General features: G+C 54.9%; 2 protein-coding genes across 3 annotated transcripts in view; both read left to right on the forward strand.

Moving 5' to 3' along the window:
* Positions 1 to 17351, forward strand: part of CLTCL1 (clathrin heavy chain like 1) — a 94236-nt gene extending 76885 nt beyond the window's left edge. The window contains exons 24-33 of one of the 2 annotated variants that reach the window (XM_032875912.1): positions 1550 to 1657; positions 4077 to 4244; positions 4327 to 4476; positions 8284 to 8415; positions 9221 to 9331; positions 9616 to 9786; positions 13035 to 13256; positions 16144 to 16219; positions 16722 to 16761; positions 16982 to 17098. In XM_032875912.1, the coding sequence (XP_032731803.1) occupies positions 1550 to 1657; positions 4077 to 4244; positions 4327 to 4476; positions 8284 to 8415; positions 9221 to 9331; positions 9616 to 9786; positions 13035 to 13256; positions 16144 to 16219; positions 16722 to 16741 (1158 nt within the window). In that variant the 3' untranslated portion in view covers positions 16742 to 16761; positions 16982 to 17098. Of the gene's footprint in view, positions 1 to 1549; positions 1658 to 4076; positions 4245 to 4326; positions 4477 to 8283; positions 8416 to 9220; positions 9332 to 9615; positions 9787 to 13034; positions 13257 to 16143; positions 16220 to 16721; positions 16762 to 16981 lie in introns of both variants that reach the window. The other variant, XM_032875911.1, reaches the window with a different exon arrangement.
* A 770-nt stretch (positions 17352 to 18121) lies between these two features.
* SLC25A1 (solute carrier family 25 member 1) lies at positions 18122 to 21520 on the forward strand. Its single transcript, XM_032875913.1, has 9 exons — positions 18122 to 18304; positions 18646 to 18753; positions 18910 to 19009; positions 19093 to 19231; positions 19728 to 19812; positions 19981 to 20085; positions 20291 to 20406; positions 20488 to 20561; positions 20786 to 21520. Exons 1-9 carry the CDS (start codon positions 18220 to 18222, stop codon positions 20898 to 20900), a joined length of 927 nt encoding a protein of 308 aa, XP_032731804.1. The 5' UTR covers positions 18122 to 18219; the 3' UTR covers positions 20901 to 21520.
* Positions 21521 to 21841: the final 321 nt, after the last annotated feature.

The following is a 21841-nucleotide window of genomic DNA, read 5'->3' on the forward strand; positions in this document are numbered from 1 at the left end:
CCACCTTATTAGTGGTATTATCAGTATAAATTGGCACTTTAGTCTTTTGTAGCAAATTGGAAGGGCACGTCTTTTTTTTTTTTTTAAAGATTTTATTTATTTATTTGAAAGAGATCACAAGTAGGCAGAGAGGAAGGCAGAGAGAGAGAGGAGGAAGCAGGCTCCCTGCTGAGCAGAGAACCTGATAAGGGGCTCAATCCCAGGACCCTAAGATCATGACCTGAGCCGAAGGCAGAGGCTTTAACCCACTGAGCCACCCAGGCGCCCCTGGAAGGGCACGTCTTATAGCTCTCCAATAATATCGGAATTATCTGCAAGTAGAAAAAATATTGTAAAGAGAGGTGCAAAACATTTGGCTTCAGTGAATCTCTGAAGTACTGTTTGATAAAAGATTAAAATCAACATAAATGTCCAAAATCAAGGGCAGGGTTAAATAGTGTACATATTGCAACTCTACCAAAATGAGTAGGCAGGGTTTTGGGAAGGGAGGTTTCAATATTCCATGAGAAAAGTAAGTAGAATGTCCAGAGTAATTCTATTCTGGGTGTGAGTATAGGAGAGAGAGATTTCACAAGAAAAACGGCGGGTAACAATTGTGTCCTGAAGTAGTGACCAGTTATCTCTGGGTTGTGGGGTTATTTTTGTTTATTTCGGTTTTCTGCCTTGTCTACCAGGAAAACACATGCACATATATATAGAAGATGGGGAGGTAGGGAAACTTCAAGAGAAGCCAACTTTGCCTGTGGGTATGAGGTCCATCTTCAGCCATTAAAAGAAGAGCAACTTAGGGATGCTTGGGTGGCATCTGACTTTGGCTCAGGTCATGATCTCAGGGTCCTGGGATTGAGCCCCAAGTGGGGCTCCCTGCTGAGCGGGGAATCTGTTTCTCTTCTGCCCCTTCCTCTGCTCGTGTGTTTTTCTCTGTCTCTGTCTCTGTCTCTCTCTCTCTCTCTCAGTAAATAAATAAAAAATAAATAAAATCAAAGGGAGGGAGGGATGAAGGGAAGGAAGGAAAGAAAGAGCAACTCAGGGGCCCCTTATGAGTCTTTTTGAGCAGAAGCCCAGGAGGCTTCTTTTACTTCCTAGAACTTGTTATCATTAAGTGTACATACCACAGAGTGCCTAAAACAAATGCTCAGTTTAAAAAATATTTATTAAAGTAAGCTCCTCCCACATAAACAGCACTCAGATGATCTGTGCTCCCTTTACCATTATTCTTGAACTTCGTTAAACCATTTTCAAACCCTGAACCTGCAATTCCAGCATTGCTTTTGTGTCACCTAAAGAGATCCTCACGCCTCAGGGCTTAGAGGTAATGCATGAGCCCTTTTCTCTCCATGGTCTCAAATACCCCCATGGCCTACACATTAAAAATGTCATTATTTTTTCTCCCAGTCTTACACAGCTCACCTTCCAATTATTTACTTATTCAGAATCTAACTTTAAAAACCCTGTTTGCTGGTATTTCTGCATTTATAGTTGCATACCTGGCTTGTGGCACTGTGCCTGTCTGGGGGACACTCACACTGTCTGGCCTTCCCTCCCATAGGTGTGCTTTGCCTGCGTGGATGGGCAGGAGTTCCGCCTTGCACAGCTGTGTGGTCTTCACATTGTCATTCACGCAGATGAGCTGGAGCTGCTGATACGCTATTACCAGGTAACTAGTCTTTGGCCAGAGATGATCTCTGCTGGCAGTGGAGATGACAAGTGACCCCTAAACACTCCACATAAAGGGACCCTCATCCCCTCAGTTTGTGTCACGTCCACAGGTAGGCATATGAAGCACTGTCTCTATGGGAAAGTCTTTCCATGTGCTAGACAGCCCATCCACATATCAGATTGGTTGTTAGATATCCTGGACCTCACTGCTGGCTGGTATTTGTGTTTTTAAGAGTACTCCCCCCTCTTCTTGTGTCCTTGGGCCTTCAGAAGCCTAGCCAGTGGCTTGCATGTGTGAATAACCCTTAGGTAACTTTCTGGGAACACTGGACCAGTCATAGCCGAGACACAGCCCATACCCCAGAGTGTGTGGCCCATAGAGGGTGTGGCCCACAGAGGGTGTGATTATCAGGTACCATAGAGAAAGAGGACATGCACCAGCCTGGGGTAGGGAACACCAGGGGGCCTTTGAAGAGTGGGAGCTGTCTGTGTTGGTGTCATAATTCCTCTCTGCTGTCAAGTGTTTGATAGACATCAGTGTGTTCAGGCCCTGGACCTCTGTCTGTGGGAGTCCTAGAACTGCCTGTGTGAATGTGTGGGATCTGCAGGGCAGACTGCAAATTGGATTTTGCTCAGCAGTGTTACTGTTCCCATAGAATTCAATCCCCAGACCCCCGTCACTGAGAGGATAGTAAGGGCTATGGGGGTACTTAGTTAGTCGCAGGGTTCAAGGGCCTGTGAGCTTCTGAAAGTGAGGGCCACTGGAGTCTAAAATGTCAAGCTAGGCTGGATGACTTCTCAGTGATATATGCTTTCCTATTCCACAGAAGTTCAAGAAATAAAACTGTAAAGTAAACAGGGAAAGTAGTAAAGCAGTCTGGTGGCTAACAATATTTCATTTGTTCAGCAAGTGTTGGAGTACCTGCTGTACACTGGGTGTTATTCTAGATAATGCTATCAGTAAACAAAACAGAAAAACCCTCATTTGGTTGAATTTATATTCAGTGAGGTTGACAGACAGGCAACAAACATCACGTTTAGAAGTGATGAGTTACAGGGGGCAGCGGAGCCTGTTTGGAGACCGGGAGTGCCTGGGTGAAACTTCACGAAGGGACTATCAAGGTCACACTAATTGAGAAGGGGACCCTGAACAGAGACCTGGAGAAACTGAGGGGCCTGGTCATGGGGATGTTTGAAGGAAGGTTCAGCAGACAGGGCAGGTCCGGAGGCGAAACATGCCAAATAATTGGGGAAGGGCCCTGGAAGGAATGTGAGGGAACACAGGCCATCATGAAGGACTCACAGCAGGATATGGGACCTGAAGGTAAGGGGCCATTCTGGCTTACATGTTGAGAACAGGCTCTTCTAGGAACAGGCCAATAGGTGGCAACCAGGAGAGCCCTGGGGCGAGTGATCTGGGGTAAGAAGTGATCAGGCAGTCAGGTTTGAGGGGATTTGAGTGTGCAGCTGAGTCAGTATGCAAGTGGATTGTGTGTGGGTGAGAGAAAAAAGTCAAGGATGATTCCATTTATTTTGGGCCTGAACAACTAGAGCTAGAGTTTTCACTAGTGGACATGGGGAAGACTAAAGGCAGAGACTGGTGGAAGGGAAGGATGGGGATTAAGTTTTGGACATACCAAGTTTGAGCTGCCAGTTGGATGTTCACATAGAGGTGTCAGGAGAGGCAGAGGGAAACAGGGCCTGGAGCTCAGAGAAGAAACTCAGCTAGAGAAATGAAATAGGAGTCATTGGTTGACACACAGATGGGGCATAAAGACACACAACTTGAGTGAGGTCGTGGGGTGTTGGGGGGAGCAGATAAAGAATAGCAGGAAATGAGCCTAGGGCTCTCCAATGTGGGTTGGGGTAGAGTAAGAAGAAAGTCCAGAAAACAAGGTGTCTGTGCCCAGCGGGGAGGGGCAGTCAGCCAGGCAGGGTGCTGCTGAGGGGTTTGCTGCAAAGAGTAGAAAAATAAGATGGCTATGGTAGACGCCATGGAGTCAAGAAAGAGCATTTCAGGACGGGAGGATAAGCAGGATGTTTGCTAAAGGCAAGCTGTGGAGGGAGAAGCTGATGCCCAGGGAGAGAGGGACAGTTACTGGCCCAGCAGCCTCAGTAGGTAACAGATGCTGGCAGGGTCAACACAGGCATTTGCTTCTAATGGCTTCCTTTTCTCAGTGAAGCAGGAGTAAAGTTATCCACACCGTGCAAACAGGGAGTGAGGAGGGTGTGAAATTGTCCTCTGGGGGTGAACCCTGAGGTTTTCAGGCAATAATGTGATGGCAACCAGTCAGACTCAGCGCAGACATGTCAGGCAGGCTGGAACCAGAGTGAGAGGGAGCAGGGCTGGCCACCCCAACCATGTTTAGGGTTGTCCCTTGATGTAGGGACATCAAGCATGTCTGTCGGTCTGTCAGGATCGGGGGTACTTTGAGGAACTGATCTCTCTGCTGGAGGCGGCCCTGGGCCTGGAGCGGGCCCACATGGGCATGTTCACAGAGCTGGCTATCCTCTACTCCAAATTCAAGCCTCAGAAGATGCCAGAGCACCTGGAGCTCTTCTGGTCCCGAGTCAACATCCCAAAGGTAATCTCTCCCTCTTTGAGGTTCTAGCTGCTATTTGCATGTGTGGCACAAGCCCAGCCCTTGGCCATGGCTGTCCCCACAGGTGCTGAGAGCTGCAGAGCAGGCGCACCTCTGGGCAGAGCTGGTGTTCCTCTATGACAAGTATGAAGAGTACGACAATGCCGTCCTTACCATGATGAATCACCCTACTGACGCCTGGAGGGAAGGGCAGTTCAAGGATGTCATTGCCAAGGTAAGAGGGTGCCTGAGCACCAGCTCCTGTCTGCTTCTGGCTAGCCTGTCCTAGGGGTGGGCAGAATGAAGGCCAACTTGTGCTCCCTACGGTGTATTTGTATCTGCCTTCATCTTGTGAGTCTCACTGTCCTCTGTGCAGGTGGAGGTGATTCCATAAACACAGAGGGAAGAGATGCTTAGGCAGGGCAGGGTCTAGGACCACTCTCCCTACCTCACTCCCACATAAGGGTCCTGAACAGCCAGACCCTGGTGTTTGCTCTTCCTTCTTCTCTGTCAGATTGGGACCCACCTCCACACCCCGTCTATACCATTTCCTGTTGTATTGTTTCATATTTTCTATCACCTGACATATTTTTTCTGCACGTCTCTCCCCTAAAACTGCTAGCCCCAGAGCAGCAGGCACACCTGTGGAGGTGGAGTCCTGAGCCCGGATCTGCTGGCCTCTGGGTCCCTGCTCTTCCTTGGAGCCTCCACCCTCCAGTAGTCTAGTTGGGCTAAACCAGGGTGCTAAACTGTTCCACCAGCTGCCAAATACTGTAGGAAGGTGTCAGGTCTGGGTGCAAGCACTGAGCAGGCCTCTGCTGTTTTGTTTCCGGGCTCAGAGTGGGCCCAGCTTCCAATTTTCTCCTTCTCTGTGAGATCTGTGTATTTGAAGGAAGGGGATGAAGCTTTCTGTCATCAGTCTCAGACCTTTCGCCTTGAGTGTCCTTGTTTTATCCCAGTGGCCTTACATGAATAACTTGCCCACAGGTCTCTCCCATTTGCTGTCTGTCAGTGAAAGACAGCATTTTGACTGTGTGTCAGTCCTGTTTCTCCTGGTAGGGTTTGGGGGGGTCAGGCATGGGCTCCTCACCATCTGGGTCAGGAACTTGTATGCCTTTGTTCCACATATGGCTGCTGAGGGCAGGTGTGGGTGACGGGTGGGGTACCTAGCCAGGTCTCAGCCCCGGAGGTCACACATGGCAGTGCTATTCAGTGTGGTGGTATGTGAAATCAGTGGCCTTCTGCACATGTCCCACCCTATACAGGTCTGCAGGTTGCTGATGGAAGGGTAGGCAGATTTCACATTCCTGTGACCCCAGCACACATGAAAAACATGCTGGAAAACCTATACCTGATCAATTCTAGGCGTGCTTTTTTCACATGGAACTCAAATGATATCAGGGTACATTTTTTTAAAATATTTTATTTATTTGACAGAGAGAGACACGGCGAGAGAGGGAACTCAAGCAGTGGGAGAGGGAGAGGGAGAAGCAGGCTTCCCGATGAGCAAGGAGCCCAATGTGGGGCTTGATCCCAGGACCCTGGAATCACGACCTGAGCTGAAGGCAGACACCTAATGACTGAGCCACTCAGGCACCCCTCAGGGTGCATTTTAAAGCTGATGACATGCCATGGTTGAGGCGGCGGTGCTTTTTGTTTTTTAGCGGTGTCTGGAGTGCTATAAGCTGTCCAGGCAGCTGCTGTGGCCCATGACCCGAGTGCAGTCTACCTTGATGGTTGTCAGGATCAGAAGATTCTTGAGGAAAGATGGAAGTCAGCATGACATCTTGGGTCTGAGGTCACATGCTTGCAGACAAGAACATTTTTTTTTTTTTTTAAGATTTTATTTTTTTGAGAGAGAGCGAGAGAGCGTGTATAAGAGAGCACAAGCCAGGGAGGAGAAGGGACAGAGAGCAGACTCCCCGCTGAGCAGGAAGCCCGACGTGGAGCTCAATCCCAGGACCCTGGGATCATGACCTGAGCCGAAGGCAGATACTTCACTGACTGAGCCACCCAGGTGCCCTGACAAGACCATATCTTGTGGCAAAACAGTGTTCACGCAACTGACAGCTGAGTTCTATTCTTGGTGCAACACATCGATACCTCTGCCTCTCTGCTGCGTGAGAGACTTGTCACTTCACGTGTGGAGGAGAGAAGGGGGTAGAGGACACCAGCTGGTGTGGTAGCCTGGCAGGGAGGACATTGTAGGCACATAACAGGAGAGCTTCAGGATCACTTGGTCATAGGACTGAGTGGTGGAGGGCCAGGCAGGGGTGACACAGACCCGGTTGCATCTCAGCCATTTGCCATCTCTGTCACTTAGAGCTAGTGTCATCACTGTGAACTCACTGACCCGATCCATAAAATGACATGTTTCCTGTGTGCCAAGTGATCAGCAGCAAGTGCCTGGCCCACAGTAGGTGCTTCTCACAGGTAGCACAGTAAGTATCAGGACCAGAGCACCCTCACTGGTCACCCTTGAGCTCATGACAGAATCTTTGAGCCTGATTTTCTTCTTCAAAACAGGAATAATGCCCTGTCCCTAGTTCTGGGGCAGCGGGGGCTGTCCTTATGAACTACACAAATGGGTATGACCTTGTTGGTGCTCCCCTCCGGTGCATGGCTCCAGAAGAGGGTGCCACACAGATGCCAGTGTCCTAGATGGGAGCAGTGGATGCTTCAGAGTGCCACATGTCACCGGACTGGTGGCTCAGCCCAATACAACACCCACCCGGAGTGGCTGGGCCAGGTCTTGTCCGGCTTATCAGTCACTGCAGTCGGGGAACGGAGCATGGCCAGTTGTGCTCTGCCTTCCACTGTTTAAGCAGAGGGATGTGGAGCACTCTGGCTATGCTTTAGTGAAGGCTGCAATGACTTGTTCAGAAGGCAGGGACAGTGTGCCCTTTCCCTTCCACCCCACCTTACGTCCCCACTCCCTTTCTGATTGTTAGACATCTAGTCTGGCTGGAGACCTTTGACTGGATCCAGATACCATTGAGTAAAAGGGCCTGGCTAGAAGATTAGCAGGTTCCAGGGCTCTGATGCAAGTGGATCACTGACAGGCAGCACCAGGGACCCCGGGGCCAGTCTAGGTCAGAATCTGTGGTGACAGTGAGTGCTCTGCTCTGAGAGGGGCACATCCAAATCAGGGGGTGGAGAGGAGGATAAAGTCAGTAACCATCAAGCGTACCAGTAATGACCGGGGCTATAGATAGTCCTCTTCCATGTGGTCTGCACATGTCACTGGGCCCACATTGTTGCTGGCTCACCTGGACCTAGTGTTGCTAGAAAGCTCCCACGGTGCCCACCCCCTCCGCCCAGCATGACTAATGTTCCTACACTACACTTTGTGTGCACCTTTGGACCGCTGCATATTCCCTTGGACATGCTGTTCACCACAGACCTGGCACACGTCCTTTTGGAGGCAAGAAGCACCTTGCTGTCCTCTGAGCACCAGGCCCCACTGTCAGCAGGCTTGGGAGGGTGGCCTTCCTAGGGTCACAGGGTCACTCTGAAGCGACTCAGCCCTCTGCATAACAGGGTGCCCAGTCTGAACACCATGGTGTCTTGTCTGAGAGCAGTGACACATAATACTATGCATTACAAATTTGCTTACAGCTCAGGCTGAGCTTTGCAGGGAGGCTTGGGGGAATCTTGCTTGGATAAAACCATGTTTTAGTGTTTGGGTTTATCCTGGCCTGTTACCCCTCATTCATTCACTCAACATATATGAGCTGAGCATCAGCCCTGCAACAAACAGATAGTAGGGCGAGGCAGGAAACAAAGGTCTGCCTCTTAGGTCATTGAGGGGCAAGTGCTGAGGAGAAAAAGGTCAGAGGTGGGAAAGGGGGCATGTTGGGAGGGAGAGGGAGTGTTTGGTCTTAAAGGGGGCAGTCACAACAACCCTCACTGATAAAGTGCATTTGGCCACAAACCGGAAGGAGTTATGGTGGAGTGTGCTGCATCTGAGACATGTGGGCGGCAGCCTGGGGATTGACAGGGGCCAACCCTGTCTCCACTGTGGCTCTGTCTCCACCCACAGGTTGCCAATGTGGAGCTCTACTATAAAGCCCTGCAGTTCTATTTGGATTACAAACCTCTGCTCATCAATGACCTGTTGCTTGTGCTGGCACCCCGGCTAGACCACACCCGGACTGTTGGCTTCTTTTCAAAGGTGAGTGACCCAGCATCCCAGAGCCAGAGAAGGCTATGTAGGGCCAAGGTCATCTAGGTCATCTGAATGGTAGTTCCTTAGTAAATAGTTTATTTTTATTTTTGTTAAAAAATTTTATGCGTTTTTTGGGACACCTGAGTGGCTCAGTGGGTTAAAGCCTCTGCCTTTGGCTCAGGTCACGATCCCAGGGTCCTGGATCGAGTCCCACATTGGGCTCTCTGCCCAGCGGTGAGCTTGCTTCCCCCTCTCTCACTCTGCCTGCCTCTCTGCCTACTTGTGATCTCTGCCTGTCAAATAAATAAAATCTTTAAAACAAAGATTTTATTCATTTTCTTAAAGATTTCATTTATTGGAGAGAGCAAGAGAGCACAAACAGGAGGAGCAGCAGAGGGAGAGGGAGAAGCAGACTCCCCGCTGAGCAGAGAACCCAATGCGGGGCTGGAGCCCAGGATCCCAGGATCATGACCTGAGCCAAAGGCAGACACTTAATCCATTGAGCCACCCAGGCGCCCTGTTCCTTAATAAGTAGTTTTTTTAAATTGATCCCTAGAAAATGTAAAGATTAAATGTATCAAACTGCTTCAGGTTTCAGATATAGCTTTGTATTTCAGCCAAAATATCCACAGATGAAACTGGCATTTACTCAGTAACCCAGGCAGCCCTTCACGTGCTCATATGTGTAGGGTATATCAGTTGTGGGTGTCCAGAAGGAGACATGGCTGGCTTATCAGTGTGTCACAGGGACCCCCAACTCAGTGCCCTGATGACTTGCCTGAGTGCCCTAACCATTCTCTTGACCTGTCAGGCAGGCCAGTTGCCCCTAGTGAAGCCTTACCTACGGTCAGTCCAGAGCCACAACAACAAGAGTGTGAATGAAGCCCTCAACCACCTACTGACAGAAGAGGAGGATTACCAGGTGGGTCTGGGGAAAGGAGCCCTCTTGGAGGGCAGTGGCTTCCCTTTGCCACAGGGACCCCTGCAGCCAGTGTTGGGCAACCCAGGGACTGCAGAGCCCCTCCTCACCCCAGCCCTCTTCTCCAAGGGCTGACCTGGCACAGGAGGGGTTGTAGGCCCCACAGGGCACCAGAGGTGGGTTGGGAGAGGGCTTGCTGAGGCCATGGTGGCAGCAACTGGCAATGAGTAATTCTTGGTTCCACTCTACTGTGTCCCTCACCCACGGAATGGCCTGGATCTTCCTAGGGTTTGAGGGCATCTATCGATGCCTATGACAACTTTGACAACATCGCCCTGGCACAGCGGTTGGAGAAGCACCAGCTGATTGAGTTCAGGCGCATTGCAGCTTATCTATACAAGGGCAACAACCGGTGGGCCCAGAGTGTGGAGCTCTGCAAGAAGGACCGTCTCTACAAGGTTGGTTCCCAGTGCCTCACCTGCTCATGTGTGCCTCCTGATGTTTGCGGGGGGCGGGGGGGGGGGGACAAGTGGTGAGAAGGCCACAATCCCCTATCAGGAGATGCTTGTGGTGGGGACACAGAGGATAAAGTTAAGGGGGACATGTTTGTAGAATGCAGGGTGAAGATTATTATCTGTCATTAACATAGATCCTCTTCACAGTTATTTAGATCAGAAGACTAGCTTCTGCGGAGCTAAATCTTTCCCAGCAGGCATTTGTGAGTCTCACTCTATCCACACCGAGTGTGGCAGCATTCACTTGGCACTGACTTTGCTTTCTGTCGATCAAGATATGGGGAACAAAAACACCCAACGTGAAAATTACATTCATAATACTTGTTTCTGCCATTGAGCGGTGGCTCAGTACCACCTTCAGGTCTGGATCTGGATCCGGACATCTGACAGCCACGGTGGGCTGCTTGGAGAGATCCCAGGCCCTTGAAGGCATTGCCTTCGCTCCACCTGGCCTCAGCATCGCCCCAGTGGGGTAAACTGCTCTTGAATGAGAGGGCCATTGTTGCCCTGTGCTGTGTGGCTAAGCTGATTTCCAAGGGTTCCTCATGCCACGAGCCTCTGGGGAGCCTTTTCTCAGGCCATGAGCTTGACCTAAACGTGTTACTTCCAGAACTGTCCTTGGCATTCCAGAGTTCCTTTCTAGGATGAAGACAGGCATCTCTCACAGCACATGGACCAACGCCACAGAACCCTGGACATCAGGGACACGTCAAGCTTCATCCCAACTGTTACCTCCAGTTTGGGATTGTTATGTGACTTGTCCTCCCTTTTAGTGACAGTGCTCATGGTCCTTCCTCGGGTGCTGACAGAGGAACTCTGAGACAATCCATCAGGGTACTCAGGCACTGGCACCAGGGGGAGGTAGTGGGGCTGCATGCAACACACCAGCAGGAAACTGCCCCTGACTAGGAGTTCCCAGCTATCCCCTCCTGCCAGTGTACACACCAGGGTCTTGAGTGCATGGCCCCTCATCACTCGTGCAGTGAGTGAGTGAGCGAGCAGGGCTGTGGGAGCTGCCACCAGGGCATCTGGCCCCTTCCAACCAGCAATCCCACTTGGAGCAACGTGTGCCAGGAGGAGAACCCACAAGGACAAAGCCACAGGCAGAAAGTTGTGGGCATACTTTCCAGTGCCCTGGTTTTCAGTGAGGGTCACTGACCCCCAGGGAATGTTTGGTTTTCACACCTGGAGAGTGGTGCTACATTAGTAGGTGGAGGCCAGGGTGGTGGTAGAGAGCCCACGATGCACGGGCTACCCCCCACCACACACACACAAGTGTCAGCCAGGCCTTGGCAGCAGAACCCGCCATGCGTGGAAGTCCTGGGAGAGTGGGTCATGGTGTGCCACCTGGAGGGCTTGGTGAGTAGCCACTGCGGGCTTCTAGGACAGTCATAAAGCAATAAGAAGCATGTTTCCAGATTGCAGAGGTTGGTTGTAAAAGCACAGTCGGTGCTTGGCTGTCGGGTAAGCACTTTAAGGAGCCAGTGGAGTTGGGGGAAGGGTGGTAACTGCACGTGGGAAGCTGGGATTGTTACAACCAGCGGGACAGGTGGAGCATGAGAGGATGTGTTAGGACATGGGGAAGTCCAGCTAGGGGCCCACACACAGGCGTGTGGGTTCACGGACCCCCTCGTGCCCGTGACTGAAGGACAGGAGCTTGCAGAGGTGTAGTCACAGACTGGGGACAGTGAAGGACAGGGTGAGAGCTTGGAGCACGGCCTTGGCAAGTGCTGGCAGTGGTTTGGGAGGGAGGTTGAGGAATGGGGGATGAGGTAGAGAGGTGCGCCAGTAGTGACATGGGTCAGGTATGGTGATAAGAAGTGGGAAGGTGTGGGAAAATCTGAGATTCAAGCTTAGCTTCAGGATGCAGGGAGAGGGCACAGACTGAGAGATCATCTGTGGGGCTTATTGCCCCTGAATCCTCTAGGAAACTGCCTTGGACAGTTGGAGCACAAGGGTTCCGGAAATGTCCACTTTCTGATGATGGCGGTTGATGCTATGAGAGTTCGTGAGACAGTCCCCGGGCCTGTGGAGGAAGAGAAGTGCCCACTTTTGGGTGCACATTAACATTGGGTGCACACCCAACCATGGGTGGGCCCTGCTGGACTGGAGGACACGTGGGTAGAGTGCTGAGCAATGATGGTATTGGTGTCAGAGGCTCAGGGAGACCTGAAGGCGTCCTGGAGCTGTCACTTGAGCTGTCCCTGACTTTGCTCCCCATCATAAAAAGGCCAGGTGACTTTGTAGGAACAGTGTGGGGATGAGGCAGGACTCAGCAGAGGCAACAAGCAGGTGGGAGAGTTTCCTTTCAGGAGCAGGGACAAGAGGGCCCTCTACTGAGCTGGCTTAGAGGACTTTGGGTCCCATGTAGGAATCTCATGTCGGAAGACTGAGCAGACAGGGAGCTGGGACCGCCACAGCAGGCAGCGGTTGGTGGGCAAGCAGAATGCCTTTGAGACCCGTTGTGGCTCCCAACTGAGAGGCCTCCCCTGCAGCCTTCAGTCTCATGTCTGGAAGGGCACTGTGGGAACACCTGCTGCAGAGGCCTGGTGGAGGGTCCAGAAGAGTTTAGGCCGTTCGGTTCTCACCATCGTGGCTAGAAAATCGAAATCACTAATTTACTGATGACTACTCACTGGGTGGGTATGGTTCTTTATGTTTTAGACAAATATGAAAGTAGCGATTAGGGATTTTTGAGAGGACTTTTTTGTCAGGAAGAACGGGCAGATTGCTGTTTCTTGAGCACTGGCTGGCCCTTGCAGCTGCTGCAAGGATATGCTGGTTGTTGAGCCAAGCACAGGGACTCTGACCTTTACATCTGGCCCTGCTAGCGCTGTTACCATCCCTCTTCAGCCCTACCCCCGAGCAGCCCCATGCACTCCTTTGCATGCCAGTCCAGCTACAAGACCAGAGCCCATCTCCCAGGGTGGCTGCACCCATGCATGTCACCTCCCTCTGGCGTCTCAGCAGGTCTGTGAGAGCCTGCTGCCAGGAGCACACTTGGTGCCCTCCATGGCCCTCCTGGAACTGATACTCCTTCCTACCGGAGGGCATCCAAGGCAGAGACCCCTCTGCAGGCGAGGATGGCCTTCACAGAGCCTGGCACTGTTCCGTATCCTTCCGACCCAGAAAGGGACTCAAGGCAGCGCCAGGCAGGGCAGACCTGAGGTGTGCATCTGCTTTGGTTGCAGGACGCTATGCAGCATGCCGCAGAATCCAGAGATGCCGAGCTGGCTGAGAAGCTGCTGCAGTGGTTCCTGGATGAGGGCAAGCGGGAGTGCTTCGCGGCTTCTCTCTTCACCTGCTACGACCTGCTTCCCCCGGATGTGGTGCTGGAGCTGGCCTGGAGACACAACCTGGTGGACCTGGCCATGCCCTACTTCATCCAGGTGATGAGGGAGTACCTTAGCAAAGTAAGTACAGCCTCTGTGCTGGCTTCCTGGCTGCCACATAGCACAGCTGTGACTCTAGCCTAGGTCTGTGGAGGCCCTGAGGTGGCTGGTGGCCTGTGGGAGTCAGCCCAGATGGCCCAGCCAGCCCTGCCCACCTTGGAGAGTGGCTTAATGCCTTCACAGTTGAGTGGTTTTCTGCCCAGCATTAACCCATTCTAGAAAATCACTTCGGGGAGCTCTGCATAGAACTGAGCACTTCCCCTTGCATCAGCTCTCCTGCACACTGCTAGGGGACATGACGGGTGAGCTTGCCCGCAGCCAAGGTCTTTTGTGGTGAGAGGACAGTGAGGCACCAGGTGGCAGAGCTCCAGTGCACAGCCCGTGAGCTCCATCCCCATATGGTCAGTTCACCTCTCAGTGTGCCTCCGGTGGAGCTCGGGTGCATCTGTCGTGGTAACCCTTTTTTGCTGAGCACTTAGTAGGAATGGTAACACCTTGGTAGGTAGGTAGTCATCCCCTCTACAGCTGTAGGCACAGGTTTGGGTCCAAAGCTGATGTGGGCTCAGATGCATATCTCCCTGCCCTTCCAGGCCACATTCATTCTCAGTAAGTTGCTTCTACCACTTGGTGGCCCTAGCCTCCTACTCTGGCTTTCTTTGCCAGTTCTCTCCCTGTGTGGAAGCCCTAGGCATTCCGGTCTGGGGCCTAGTTGAGGCACCATCCGGAGACCCTTGTCACCTAGTCTGGTTTATTTCTAAGGCTGCATAAAAGCTACCACAGTAGCACCGACTGGCCCATCCAGCCATACACCTCACGTTCTAGCCACATGGAGGCCCCACGATGCTAAGAGGCCACTAGGCTGAGGTCTTTTTCAGTGGTGTGAGGGAAGGGAGGAGGCTTTCAGGGGGGTTAGTGCGGGGTTAGGAAAGAAACAAGAAGTGCAGAGGCAGAGGGTATCTGGCACTGCCAGCTTCGGCCTGAGAGGGCTTGCTCTTTCTGCCACCTGCAGAGCCTCCTGGGAGCTGCCCAGCCTCTGGAAAGGACTGTCCCATGGGTCATTCAAGATCATCTCCCTGCTACAGGAGTAGAGACTGCCAGAGTGTGTCCTAGTCCCATTCGCACAGCACATCTGAGCAGGAGGACTCCCAAGACTCTTCAGGGGATAGGAGAGGGGCAGTCCTGGTGATGTGGGCTGATCTCCAGGCTACTAAGTACACAGACTGGTAGGATTTACAAGAGTCCCGGTTCCTCCACCACAGTGGATGGCAGCTCCCTAAAGGAACTTTCTGTGCTGTGTGGAGCTTGTCTTCAGAAACTGTTCCACGGTTTCTGCTTTTCCCATCCCTAAATTGTCTTAGCCACAGTCTGTCTCCTCTGCCCCTACATAAATAAGGGTATGTACGGCTTGAATCTCTTCCCAGAGTCAAGGTCCATGGGTTAACATAAGAGGAACTCACATCACTCAGACCTTCATTGCCTCAGGGGTTGGGCCCTCTAAGGGGCCTCGAGGGGTAGGCAGGAGCAGACTCCCTCTCTCTGATGGATGATGGAGTTCATCCTCGTGGCCACGTCACCTTGGTCGACACTGCAGCTGCATGGCTACTTCAGAGTGGAGCAGTGTGCTTGGGCTACAGCTGCTTTCCTACTGGAAGGACCTGCTCTCTCGCCCTGGGTCCCCAGACACCTCCCGTAGCCTGGGAGGAAGGCAGGCTGCTGTCCCACATTCCTTCACCAGCACCACACCTGATTCCTGTCACGTTGGGGATAGGGTGGGCTCAATAAAGGTTTCTTAGGCAGTGGTGGGATGTGGGCTGGGGCCTAACAGACTAGACTGTTGTGAGGTGGAAGGGCCCAGACAAGAAAGCCCCAGGCCCTTCCTGCCTAGAGAACCAGGCCCAGGGCCTCTTGATTCATTTGGGAAGCTTGAGGACCATCCCTCTGAGAAAAACCCACATCCCTGAACCCCCTGGCTCTCGCAGGGGAGGATACAGGCCTCGCTTAGACCTCAGCCTGGGTGGGAGCCAGCTGAAGGAAGAGAGTATGGATTGCAAGTCCTCTGCATTGTCTTGCTCCTTCCTCACCTCAGCTCTGGTCCCAAGGAGGGAAGGGGAGGGGTGCACAGGACCAACAACAAGGCTGCTTCGGCTAGGGTTCTGGTGCCTGGCCTGCTTTCTCCCAGGCCCGAGTACACACAGGGCACATAATTTTTTCTTCTTTCTGATTCAAGTGCATGTTTTGGTGGGGGCAGGGGGTGTCCCAGAAACACAGTTGCTACCGCCTGCGCTAGCTAGCACAGTGCTATCTGCCCCTCAGGCCTCTGGCACCACCTTGCTCTGTTCCCTCCCCCTCGGTGTGTCTACTCCAGCCCATGGGTACTACATGGGGTAGCCCGTGATAAAGGCTTGAGGAAGAGCAAGGAGGCAGCCTGTCCTCAGATGGCTGTCACTGCCCCCATTTCTGAAGTGGCTCATCCGCCTTGCCAGGTGGGATGTCCCAGATGTCAAGTGACTGGTCTCCTCAGGAGGGGTGGGCAGCCTGGACTAACTAGATTTAGGAAGTGTTATGTCGTCCTGGAGGTGCCCCTGTATGCAGAGGAGGGCCCAGCCCTGTGAGCTATGATGCATGTGCACCATGTAGTCAGTGGCCACTGCTGTGGTGGAACAGCGGCGGGGTGGGGGGGGTATCATTAGGGCCCCGCTGGGCACTCCATGTCCCCCCAGTTATAGAGGCTTCACCTTCCTGCAGAGCAGGGCAGTAGTCACTGTGGGTACAGCGTCTGCCCTCCAGCCATCCCCACTTGACTTTTCTGGAGGCTGTGTTTGCTGCCTTCTGGCCCCACACTCACCTCCTGGCCCAGACTGAACGCAGCCTGTCAGGTGGGTACTCGAGCGCTCGCACCTCTTTGCAGGTAGACAGACTGGACGCTTCGGAGAGCCTACGCAAGCGAGAGGAGCATGTGGCGGAGCCCACCCCTCTCCTGTTCGGTAGGTGGCACCCCATTGTCCCTAGCAAGGGGAGTCCTTCCTTGGCTGGGCTTCAGATCAGAGAGGGAATGGGCAGGGTGGGGGACAGAAGGGCCATAATGGCTGCCGGGTGTGGAGAAGGTCAGTATCTAAGAATGTTGAGGTGCGGCCATTGTCCTCCCTTTCCTGAGGGTCCCTGCCTTCTGTGAGGGTGCCCCTGCCTGCTCCGTGTGCCTAGCCACTGCCCAACTCTCAGCTGCTGCTGTGTGCTGCTCTGCCTGCTCTTAGGCAGTGAGGCTGCTGCTGACTTCGACTTGAGAGCCTGCCTGAATGGCCTGGCAGTTGAACAGATTAGCTGGTGTCCTCTGCACCGAAAGGCTGTTGGGTTCTGGAGTGTGTTGCGGTACTAACAAAGGCCTGAGGGTGTGGTGTGAGCATGCAGCACGTCTCCCACCACTGTGTCCTCTTCAGGGTCATTGTGTCCTTCTTACCACCACCATTAATGTCAATCTGGTTTTTTTAGATTTTGATGGGCATGATTGAGACCCAGCCAGTTGAGCTAAGTAAGTGTCCCATTTTGGGACTAGCTTACCCTCTAGCCTGGCCAGCCTCTGTAGCTGGCCCCACAGCAGCAACTCCCACTGTCCTTGTCCCCAGGCCCCTCTTCTCCAGTGCCTGAGCTTTGGGCGGTCAGGGCTGATCTTCGACCCTGCTCCTTGGGCCCCTGGTCACTCAGGGGCCGTAGGAACTCTGCTAACCCTCCTTCTGCTTCTCCCTTTGCAGGCCAGCAGCTGATGCTGACAGCAGGCCCTGGGGCAGGCCCTGCCCCTGCTGGCTTCCCCTATGGATATGCTGCTGCACCTGCCTTCGCCCAGCCTCCTGTGTACGGCTTCAGCGTGTAGTGGGCGCTCAGTGGCAACACACCTCTGCGGGGATAACCTCGAGGAGCGTGTCACCCGGAAAGCACAGAGGACCCTGATGGGAGGCAGGGACACCTGGACATTATTTATTTTGGCTGAGGCCCGGTGATGGCAGCCTCTAAGCCATCCCCAAACCAGGGGAGGCCAGGGTGGCCACTGACTGTCCAAGAACAGCTCTGGTGGACTTCTGCCTCCAGGCTCTCTGGCTGGAGCCAGGCATTCCTGGGGAGTTCTCTGCAGAGATTCCCCACCCTTGGTGGGAGGGGCGACCAGCTTTCCTTCTGCACTGGCGGAGCTGCCCCCTCCAGGCCACTTTGCAGGAGCAACTGAAAGGACCTTCTAACCTGGCCCTGAGCCTCCTACCGATCATGAATATTAAAGTCGGTTTATCAAGGCAAAGCTTCCCTACTTGATGCTGGTGTGGGTAGCAGGGGACAAAAGATTTGCTGGGGCCTCTTTGGGATGTGGGTCCAGGGAGGAAGCTGCCTAGGGGGAGATAGCCAGGGTGTATTGGGGATCTTTTCCTGCGTGCTCTGCATGGAGTTCTAAATACATAACTGGGAATGGTAGCCGCACAACCCGTTGGGTTTCGGAATGCCAAACCCTCAAATATCAGGGATGGGACTAGCCCCATGTGCCCCATGGGGGAGGGAGTGGTCTGCACATCTCTCCAATCCCGATCTTCGGGGCTCCGGTCGCTCAGGCAGACGCCACGACCATGAGACCTGCTCCTTCCCGTGCCGGATTCTGCCTGACGCCGGGGCGGGTTTTAGAAACTGCACCTTAACCCACAGATCCAGGCCCGGGCACAGCGCCGCCTCCCAAGGACCCTGGGCTCGGTCATTGGCCGGGCTATCGGCCCCGCCCCGACGCCTGCCTCGCTTGCCCCGCCCCGGCCTCAGTTTCCCGGCCGGCGCAGGGCGGGCCGGGGGCGGGGCCCGCCTCGGACCACGCGGGGCGGAGCCCGGGAGCTGACGCGACCGCCCCGCCCCCCGGGCCATAACCGGCCGCCGCCGCCGCCGCCGTCTCCGCGGACCAAACGCGGAGAGCAGGCGGCTCGGACCCGAGGTCGACGCCGGGCGCCCCGCCTCCTCGCCTGCCATGGCCGCTCCCCGCGCTCTGGCGGCCGCCGCGCCCGCGTCCGGAAAGGCCAAGCTGACGCACCCGGGGAAGGCGATCCTGGCAGGTGGGCCCCTCCGGGACATGGACCCCCAGTCTGCCCCCTCTGTTGGCCCCACCGAGCTTCCGGGTGGGCTCGGGACGCCGAGGCCCCGCCCCACTTCCGGGTCGGACCGGGGGGCGCGGCCCCGGTCCCTAGCCAGCGCGTGGGGGATCGCACGGCTCGTTGCCCCTCCGCGCCTAGCCAGGACTACGTGGGCGGGGCAGGGGACGCTGCCCGGCCTCCCCTACACCAATGGAGTGGGACAAAGTCCGGGGCGGGGGAGGGGCCGGTGTGCCGGCGGCGGCCTGCGGGACGACCCGGCCGCGGGGCGGTGGTCTCAGAGTCCCGGTCCCTGGTCCCCTCAGGCGGCCTGGCAGGCGGCATCGAAATTTGCATCACCTTCCCCACCGAGTACGTGAAGACACAGTTGCAGCTGGACGAGCGCTCACACCCTCCGCGGTACCGGGGCATTGGTGAGTAGGGGGCTGCCCTTGGCGGGGCGGCACGCCACAGAGGGCCAGCACCCAGAGGACACGGCCTGACCCTGCGCTCCCCTTGGTGGGCTGCGGGGAACTGCGGGGGGGCGGGTCTCTAGAGCGGCTGGGGTCGCTGAACGCCCCCTCATCCAGGGGACTGCGTGCGGCAGACGGTCCGCAGCCATGGCGTCCTGGGCTTGTACCGAGGCCTCAGCTCCCTGCTCTACGGCTCCATCCCTAAAGCGGCGGTCAGGTGAGGTGGGCTTGGGTGGGTGGCCGCGGGAGGGCATCCGCGGGGGCTGCAGTCCCCCTCACCCCACTGCCTGGCGTTCCCAGGTTCGGGATGTTTGAGTTCCTCAGCAACCACATGCGAGATCCCCAGGGACGCCTGGACAGCACTCGGGGACTGCTGTGTGGCCTGGGTGCCGGCGTGGCAGAAGCCGTGGTTGTCGTGTGCCCCATGGAGACCATAAAGGTGAGGAGGGTCCAGTTGGGGGAGGCTGTGCAGAGGGGTGCTAGGGTGGCTGGGTCACTCCATGTGCTCCATGGAGACCAGGGAGGTGGAGAGGGTCCTGCTGGAACAGGACAGGGTGTGCAGGGGGAACTGCCTGGGGGGCTGGGTACAGGAAGTGTGCAGAAAGGACCTCCTCTGGAGACTGGACTCTGTCCTAAAGGCATGGGACAACTGACTGTTGGGTTTTTTTTAAAAAAACGCTTTTATAAACAGAAAACATAACATGTTTCTTGCCTAAGCTGTGGGAAATAACCAGCAAACATAACTGCAGCGACTCTTTGGTAAGGCCAGCCCTCCTGCTTGCTGGGGCCTTGTGTCTCATGGTGGCCTCGGGTAGCCCTGTTTCCAGGTGAAGAGCTGCATCTCCAACCCTGATCTGATTTTTATGAGCCCTGGGGCTGGGAGCCAAAGGGCCAAGTGTGCCCTTCCAGCCAGGGCCTTTGCTTTCCTTTCACAGGTGAAGTTCATCCATGACCAGACATCCCCCAACCCCAAGTATAGAGGATTCTTCCATGGGGTCAGAGAGATTGTGCGAGAACAAGGTAAGCTATAATACCTTCCTTCTCAGGTAGGGCCAGGGACCTAGGCCAGGCTGGCCTGAACTTCCGCTTCCTGCTTTGGTGCTCTGGTGTGCCACTCGCCCTGCTCCCCATTCCCCAGCTGAGGCCTGGAAGGCACCAGTATGACTCCCATGCCTGCTGACTCCCCAGGGCTGAAGGGGACCTACCAGGGCCTCACAGCCACCGTGCTGAAGCAGGGATCTAACCAGGCGATCCGCTTCTTCGTCATGACTTCCCTGAGAAACTGGTACAGAGGTATGTATCTGTTGGGTCTGCAACCCCAAGACCCTACCTTCAGCCACTCTGGGTTACACTCCTCCTCTTCAATCTTCCCTGCCAGGACCTGCCCTCCTGGGGCCCCCACATTCCTAGGCTCTGGTCCATGCTCCTCCCCAGCCCTGAAGAGCCCTCCCCTTTGCCTTCCCATCATTTTCTGATTGCAACTCCCACCCACATCCAGGGGACAACCCCAACAAGCCTATGAACCCACTGATCACTGGAGTGTTTGGAGCTGTCGCTGGTGCAGCCAGTGTCTTCGGGAACACTCCTCTGGATGTGATCAAGACCCGCATGCAGGTGGGGCTGGGGCCAGGAAGGGGGTAGGGAGTCTGTGACAGGGCTAGCTGCTGAACCCTATGGCATGATGCTATCCCGCAGGGCTTGGAGGCGCACAAATACCGGAATACGTGGGACTGTGGCTTGCAGATCTTGAGGAATGAGGGGCTCAAGGCGTGAGTGGGGGAGGGGCAGGGCTGTGGTCCCCACCCTAGGCCCTCCCTAGTCTTCTACCTGGGCCTTACCCCATACCCACTGCCAGCCCCAGGCTATCCCTCAGGGAGTCCTTACCTTTAAGTTCCTGTCCTCTGTCCCTCCGATCCCTGGACCCACTCTCACTGTCCAGGGACACTGTTCTTCATCTGCCTTCTCTCCTCCTACCTCTCCCCCCACAACCCAGATTCTACAAGGGCACCATCCCCCGCCTGGGCCGGGTCTGCCTGGACGTGGCCATCGTATTTGTCATCTACGATGAAGTGGTGAAGCTACTCAACAAAGTGTGGAAGACAGACTGAGTCCCCGAGGGGTTCTGCATGGGGGTTGCCCCCAGGTGCCTCCAGACCAGTCCCCACTGCCCTCTTCTCACGATTCTAGTGCAGTCGTGCCAAAAGGCCCCTTTTCCCTGTCCTTGCACTCCATGGCCTGGGTCTGTCCCCTGTAGCCATTGAGTCCACATGTCCCTTAGTGCCGTGTGTCCCGTGGTGTGTATGACACCACCATTGTGTCCATGTGTCCGGCCAAGGCTGGGTGTCCCTCTGGGGCCTGTGAATCTGTGCCCACTTGTCCATGTGCTTACTCATGAGCCGTGTGCCTGTGTTTCATGTTCCGTGTCATGTGACCTTGTACCCCACTTCCCGGGGTGCCCATGTGGCTTGGGTCCACGGCCCTGTAGCCATGGCCCGGTCCCAGCCCGGTGCCTTCCACCCTGGGCAGCAGGGGCACTGGCCCCGGCCTACCACAGCTGCCTCTGGGCCTCAGCCTGGCCTCACCGCATTCCAGGGGCTACGTGCCCCCTGCTTCTCCCGCCACTGGCCTTAACTGGCCCTTGGGCCCTCCCTCCGCCCGGGACAGGGTGGCACCCGCCACTCTCAGGACCACCCTCCCATGGCAGAATAAACCAGATCCTGTCGCAGCCTCCTGTCCCTGTGTGGGCCCATCTGTGAGTGGATAATGAGTGTCCATGCCTCTGCAAAGAGCAGGCCCACCCCCTCACCAGAGGATACTGGCAGGGGAATGAGGAAGCAGAGCACTAGGCAGGCTGGTGAGTGAGCCAGCTGTGATCACAGCATCAGCCCCCAAGAGGCCTGGCACCATTACACCAAGGAACATTTGGACTGTGTCCAGGCCATGCTCATAGCCTGTGAGCAAGGTTCTGCAGGGTCAGCTGGTGGACATGCCTTCAGGGTCACCTGGCAGGCAGCACTGAGTGGACAAAGTGCAGAACTGCCCCATCCCA

Source organism: Lontra canadensis, unplaced genomic scaffold, assembly GCF_010015895.1.
Source record: "Lontra canadensis isolate GAN:19392208 unplaced genomic scaffold, GSC_riverotter_1.0 scaffold57, whole genome shotgun sequence".
NCBI lineage: Eukaryota > Metazoa > Chordata > Mammalia > Carnivora > Mustelidae > Lontra > Lontra canadensis.

Coding starts and splice junctions, on each gene's coding strand:
- SLC25A1 (XM_032875913.1), top strand. CDS start 18,220: ATGGCCGCTCCCCGCGCTCTGGCGGCCGCCGCGCCCGCGTCCGGAAAG. Junction 19,010..19,092: donor ATCCCTAAAGCGGCGGTCAG/GTGAGGTGGGCT, acceptor TGGCGTTCCCAG/GTTCGGGATGTTTGAGTTCC. Junction 19,813..19,980: donor AGAGATTGTGCGAGAACAAG/GTAAGCTATAAT, acceptor CTGACTCCCCAG/GGCTGAAGGGGACCTACCAG.